General features: G+C 39.0%; 1 protein-coding gene across 3 annotated transcripts in view; it reads left to right on the forward strand.

The window, feature by feature from the left end:
- The first annotated feature begins 1,653 nt into the window (after positions 1-1,653).
- The window catches only part of atad1b (ATPase family AAA domain containing 1b), an 11,102-nt gene continuing 5,978 nt past the window's right edge, over positions 1,654-6,777 (forward strand). The window contains exons 1-4 of one of the 3 annotated variants that reach the window (XM_008438082.2): positions 1,654-1,750; positions 5,018-5,221; positions 5,293-5,391; positions 5,459-5,579. In XM_008438082.2, coding sequence (XP_008436304.1) covers positions 5,048-5,221; positions 5,293-5,391; positions 5,459-5,579 — 394 coding nt within the window. In that variant the 5' untranslated portion in view covers positions 1,654-1,750; positions 5,018-5,047. Of the gene's footprint in view, positions 1,751-3,694; positions 5,222-5,292; positions 5,392-5,458; positions 5,580-6,777 lie in introns of those variants that run through there. The other 2 variants (XM_017301731.1, XM_017301730.1) reach the window with 2 other exon arrangements.

Consider the following 6,777-nt stretch of genomic DNA (forward strand, 5'->3'; position numbering starts at 1 on the left):
CAAGTTATCGCAAATGATTGGTTGCAGTTGTTGCTGCTAAGGGTGGCCCAACCAGTTATTAGGTTTCGGGGGCAATCACTTTTTCACACAGGGCTATGATGGTTTGGATTTTTTTTCTCCTTTAATAATAAACACCTTCATTTACAAATTGCATTTTGTGTTTACTTGTGTTGTCCTTGACTATTGTTTAAATTGGTTTGATGTTCTGAAACACTTAAGTGTGACAAACATGCAAAAAAACAGGAAATAAGGAAGGGGGCAAACACTTTTTCACACCACTGTATGTAAAATGGAGAAAATGACAAATAAAATTTTGAACTACTTTGTTGAGAAGAGGGGATATTAACATGTCTAAGTGGATTTAGAAAAGGTAGAAGTTCTATGGATCCTATTCTATGTTTAGACCATAAAATCAGAAAAAGGCAAGTTAATAAGGAGAGTGTGGTGGCTGTATTCTTCATATAGAGAAAGCTTATGATGTGGAAGGAAGGATTTTTAATAAAATTAAAAACGATGTGAACTAGTTGATCAATCTTTTATTGGATAAAAGATTTTTTACAAGATAGATCAATACACGTAAGAATAAGCCAACATTTTTCAGAAAATGTTTTTGTTGAAAATGATACACCTCAGGGAAGTACAGTGAGTCCATGTTTTTTTCTATTATGATTAATGATATGTTTGAGTGGAATGGGCTTTTCTTTATTTGCTGATGATGGAACAATTTGGAAGAGGGGTAAAATAGAAGACTGGTCCTTTAAATGGGTTTCAAAATTTCTATAGACAAAATAAAGACTCTATTTTTTTTTTACAAGGGAGAACGTGTCTGAAAATCTAAAATTGCAAAAATATAATCATGATTTAAAGAGGGTAAATTTAAATGTAGCAGTTTATGGCTGGATGAAAACTCTAAATTCTCCCTATGTGTGTGTGTGTGTGCATGGTTGTTTGTCCTGTCTGTCTCTGTGTTGCCCTGCGATGGACTGGCGACGTGTCCAGGGTGTACCTCGCCTCTCGCCCGAAACGTTAACTGGAGATGGGCACCAGCAACCCTGCCAACCCCGACAGGGACAAGAGTGTACAGAAAATGGATGAATGGATGGATGAAAAACTTACTTGGAAAGTTTATATTAAAAAAATAGAGAATAAGTGTAAGAAAGTTGAGAGTGCTGAAGAAAGCATTGAATGCAATACACGCTGTATTTGATTATGGCAATATAGCTTTTGGATCAGCATCAGCAACATTACTCAAAAAAATTATATTTTCAATATTCAGCATGAAGCCTTGTGGTTATGTACAGGTGCCATCAGAACAATTCCAACATCAGCTTTTCTAGAAATGGGAGAGGTACCACCTCAGTTAACTTCAGCTTATTGGTGTCACAATGGAAATCATCCATGTTAAGAGATTTTAAAACCTAGTTGGGGAAAAAACGAATTAAATTCTTTTGGCTGGGTTATAGAAAACATAAAAAAAGACTTTGATTTATCTCACATAATATCAGTCAAATAGTTCCTCTATCACTAGTTAATCCTTTATTTCCTAATTGTGTCGATATTTATTTTTGGTTGTTTTAGTGTGCGGCAATATACATTTTCCATCCCGGTCCACACTCCCCTCCAGTAGATGGCGGTAATGCACATCAATACGTTGCTTGCCAACTTTTGGAGTCATACAAAAGAATAATAATAAGAAGAAGATTCTGCACTTTGCTCTCAGACACACGGAAGCCGGTCCTCCTGGGATAAGGTGAGTTCTTTAATGCTGATAGCAGCTTTGTCTGGTTTTGTGTTCCCCTGGGTCAAGCCGAACTACTGCTGGTCCGTTGTGGGGATTGGTTCATGGTTCCTTACATATTGTTGCCGGCGTGAGCGAAGGTCAACCCTTGCTAATACGAGTTAGCTTCAGGTCACTTCCAGTTTCGTTATACCTGGAGGCCAAGACGGCATAAAGACTAACTCTATTTGAGCTGGTAAAACTTCCTTTGTGATCACGGACTTAACATCATGCCAGATTCCTTTTAAGCTTGTGTCAATTTAAGGTAGCACAACCCCACAGGGACATGATCTTCCAGCCGAGACCGCCACCAGATCAGAACATCCGTCAACGATCTGTTTTTAATTCAGAGAACCGACATTCTCTCCAGATCATGAACATGAACTTTCAGATTTAACACTTGTTAATTTTGACATTGAGAGCTGTCTTCTGAGACCGGAGCTCAGAGATTAGTTTAAAAATCTCAGATTAAAGACTTCATCTGTTAATCAGGGGCATCTGCTTTATTTCACAAAACATTTCCACAGGTTCTCCTGTAGCAGGGGACACGAATCTAATTGGGGCCTGCCATAACCATGCATAGAGAGAGCAGCCTCTGCCTCATATGCAATGCATGGAAGAGCGAATGTTGTTATGGTACTCCCATTTACGTGCGGCTTTCACAATAAAAGCGCAACCCGATCTCATGAAATTCAAAATAAAAGCCTTTTAAAATAAGACGTTTTCATTTTATTCCCCCTAAGTTGCTGTGCTTATTGCTGAAAAACTCTGTTTCCAGTGACTTCTCTCACTTCTGCATGGCAGAGACTTATCTCACTTCTGCGTATCAGAGGGACACCTCTAAAACACAACCAGCAAGTGTCAACCCAATCTGATGTTTAATTTCAAAATAAAAGCACAGCAACTAAGGGAGGGGGGGGGGGGGTAATAAAAACGTCTTATTTAAATAGACTATTATTTTTGAAATTATACATCAGTTGTGGTTGACATTTGCTGGTTGTGTTCCAGAGGCATCCCTCTGTCACCGAGAAGTGGGAGAAGTCACAGGAAACAAAGAGGTTTTAAGCAATAAGCATGGCAACCTGGGGGGAAAGGGGGGTAAAAATGTACTCTTTTAAATGCACTGAACTTGTATAGCACTTTACACTAGAGTCACATTCACCCATTCGCACTCAAACGCTCACACATTTATACACCGATACGCAGATCAGTAGGCAATTTGGAGTTAAGTGCCTTGCCCAAGGGCACATCAACATGTGGCAGGAGGAATCTGGAATCGAACCTACAACCTTCCGATCTCAAGACGACTACTCTTCCCACAGAGCCACAGTTGCCTTTTAAGAGGCTTTTATTTTGAAATTAAACATCAGATCAGGTTGAGATTTACTGGTTTTGTTCCAGAGGTGTCCCTCTGCCACCCAGAAGTGAGAGAAGTCACTGGAAACAGTTTTTCAGCATTGCTTAATATCCCCAATTATTTCCGATAATTTCTTTTTTCAACTGCATAAATACAAAGTCTAAACTTGAAACCGCTGGAAATCTACTTGCAGTTAGGCCTGCCGCAATAACAAATTTTGCTGAGCGATTAATTGTCTATAAAAATTCTCGTAAACGATAATATTGTTTCAAGACCTTTTGACACTGATTTAATGGAAATGACATAATAATGCATGCGATTTCCTGCCATAGATGGATGCACTTTATTTTCAAAAGAACACGTAACACATCCACATGAATTATGTGTAGTTCCGCCACTGTGTGGTGGTCTCAGGTTTTGAAAATGGGCCGACAACTCGTGTAGTGTGCGCTGGACATTACACAAAGGAAAGGAGGAAGGGAGGGTCAATGGAGAGCACCGGAGTTGAACCTTTTTTCATTCAGTGTCAACAGAAAGAAAAAAAGCAGAAAGAGACAATAAAGCAGATAATTAAAATGAGGTCGATAGGTAATTTATTGTGCGATTAATTGATTTGTTTATCGCGACAGGCCTACTTGCACTAGACCAAACATGAACCGAATATTTGCTTTTACTCTGAAAGGAGCTGTAAATTACTGTGCCGTAATGTCTTGTGTCGTGGCTCACGTGAGTGCGGGCTGGATTTACTGTCATTTTCGAACATTCATTCATTCATTCATTCATTCATTCATTTTTATTCTGTCACGTTAATGCGTCTCGTACAGCCACTACGTGCACCCCCACACAATAGGTATCAAAACGTGCGGCTCGATCTCGAGAAGGGAGCTATTACTTTTAAGGGAAATTTGAGTTACCAAGGCGACATAATTCGCGAAAGTGATGTCACAAAATCCCATACAAATCAATGGAGTGAGGTTAACAAACAAGCAAAAACACAATTTTTTTGGAATTTATGTGTGGTCATGGATTCACATAGAATTCAACTTTCACTTTGTATACGTCCGTGCTCTGTTCAGAGGTGAAGACAGTACTTAGAAACGATTTACGTTTTTTTCACAGCTGTCTCTAGCGCACCAAAGTTAAAAAAAATTTTTAACTGAAAATAACTGCTGCTCCACTAGAGTGAGAAACGGAGTGAATTTCTGACCCCAAAACATTTTTTAACAAGCCCCTTCACGTCCACAAATATTGCTCCACTGATATGTAATATGGTCATGACATCACACCGAATGCCTGCTTCCATAAAATGTTATCAGAATTGCTCTAGGGCTGACTGTTTTCTGTCAAGGTGCTTCAGAGCACTAATATTAGCTCTTTCCATAAAATAAGTATTTTAACTATTTCTTTCTCACAGGTTACAAGGCAGTGCAATAACACTAGCAAAAACATTAGCATTTCACTGCTACCCTTTAGGTTTGTGCATTAGCATTAGCCTGCCTTCCCTCTAAAATAAGCATTTGAGCTATTTATTTATTAGCTATGTTTAGCACACGGAATGGAGCAAGTCAAAAAAAGACATCATGCTAGTGATATCCCACATTCCACTGACAGCATTTATGCCAACATAGCATTTTGGCAAATTTTAGCTCATACACTATGTTTAACATATTGAATGGAGTAGGTCCATGTTAGTCAACATGCTTGTGATTCTCCACATGCTTTACATATTTAGCTAAATTGATTGATGCTAATGTTTAGCATCAGATTGCTGGGTTCCAACTGACAGGCACACGTTGGCAGGCCCCACTTAAACTTCAGAAATTTTCTAGTGAATTCTTGTTCTCCTGTCTCAACTAAGTATAACTAAGTAACATTGCGTACAGCCTGGTGTGTGTGTGTTTCAGAGAGTGACCATGGTTCTGAAAGAGATTCCAGCTGATAACATTGCCCGTCCTTTGGGGAGGAACGAGGTAATTGGTCTGCTCTTCCGACTCACCATATTTGGAGCTGTAACCTACTTCACCATCAAGTGGATGGTGGACGCTATTGACCCAACTCGAAAGCAGAAAGTGGAGGCTCAGAAGCAGGTGAGGGTGTGGCAGCCTTGTTATTCACAGCTTTGTGGCTGTTCATGAATTTTCTGATTTGTTGTCAACAGGCTGAGAAGTTGATGCGTCAGATTGGAGTGAAGAACGTCAAGCTGTCGGAGTACGAGATGAGTATTGCTGCTCATCTGGTGGACCCATTGAGCATGCAGGTAGTTTCTCCTCGTAAGAGTTGATGATGGAGAGTCAAGACTGTGTCTAATCTCTGACCTCTGATAGATCACCTGGAGAGATATCGCTGGTCTGGACGAGGTCATCACTGAGCTGAAGGAGACTGTGATCCTGCCTGTTCAGAAGAGACACCTGTTCCAGAACTCCAAACTGCTGCAGCCTCCCAAAGGTCAGAGCTCATTCATTTGCCTACTATTTACCTGTGTCATGTGACTGCAGCTGTGAGGTAGGTTTAAGATCATGTTGAACCTGAGAGAGTATTGAGTTCAGAGACGAGAATTTCTAAAGACAGATATGCAGGTTTGGTTTCAGCATGACTGGATAGGTCTGCAATAAAATGATCAAAATGGGTTAAAACCCTTAGATTTTAGTGATAATGGAGGTTCCCTCTAAATTTGTGACATTTTCTGGAGATGGAATCATGGGTTAAAGGACTCTGGACCTGAGGTGGTGAGTGTGATCTTTGGCTCTTTCTGTTCTTGCTGTCATTTTTGCTGTAATTTTGTTTTGTTTGTTATTGCTGTATGTTCTCTTTTGGTTCTTGGCATCTGATCTGTCAATGCCTTGTGGCTGTAAAGTTGTTTCTATTAGTATTTTTTCCCCCATCTGATTTGTTGGTTCTTTCCATATGTTCTTTGCTGGATATTTTTATCTAAGATGTCAGCCTTCCAATGTTGTGTAACTTTTACAAAAAATGCTTTCCCATATTTGTTAAAACTGTCACCATATCATGACAGTATAATATGAGACAGATAATCTTTGAAAAGATCAATCTTCTCCACCTCCTCCCTGAGCTGCTGTTGCTGTGTGAAGAAATGCATCACTCCTGGTTAGAAACAACCAATCAGCCAGGAGGAGCCAGCATTGGTCTTAACCAGTCCCTTTTTGAAGGACAATTTTGTTTACTGAGACTTTTTAAATTTTTTTTATTATTATTTGGATATTTAACGTGTCTTCCATTTCCAATGTTAAACGTTCAGTAGAATTTAAAGTTTATTGATCTTTGAGAATGTTTTATTGGGTTGTTATGCCACTGCCATCATATTACTTGAAAATTGTCTCAAAACAACAATATTATCATTCATCACAATAATACTGGGTCAATTTATTGTCCAGCAAAATTTGTTACTGTGACAGGCCTACTCATATCGTACTGTCAGGAAATTCTGATGGTTTTAGCCAGTGGTGGAGAAAGTACTCAAAAAATTTACTTAAGTAAAAGTACAAATACACAGTCAAAAATGTACTCAAATAAAAGTCAAAGTACCACATTAACATTTTACTTAAGTAAAAGTAAAAAAAGTCCTGGCTTTTAAAAATACTTGAGTATTAAAAGTAAAAGTACTTGCTGAATGCATTACCTAATC

Source organism: Poecilia reticulata, linkage group LG19, assembly GCF_000633615.1.
Source record: "Poecilia reticulata strain Guanapo linkage group LG19, Guppy_female_1.0+MT, whole genome shotgun sequence".
Classification (NCBI taxonomy): Eukaryota; Metazoa; Chordata; class Actinopteri; order Cyprinodontiformes; family Poeciliidae; genus Poecilia; species Poecilia reticulata.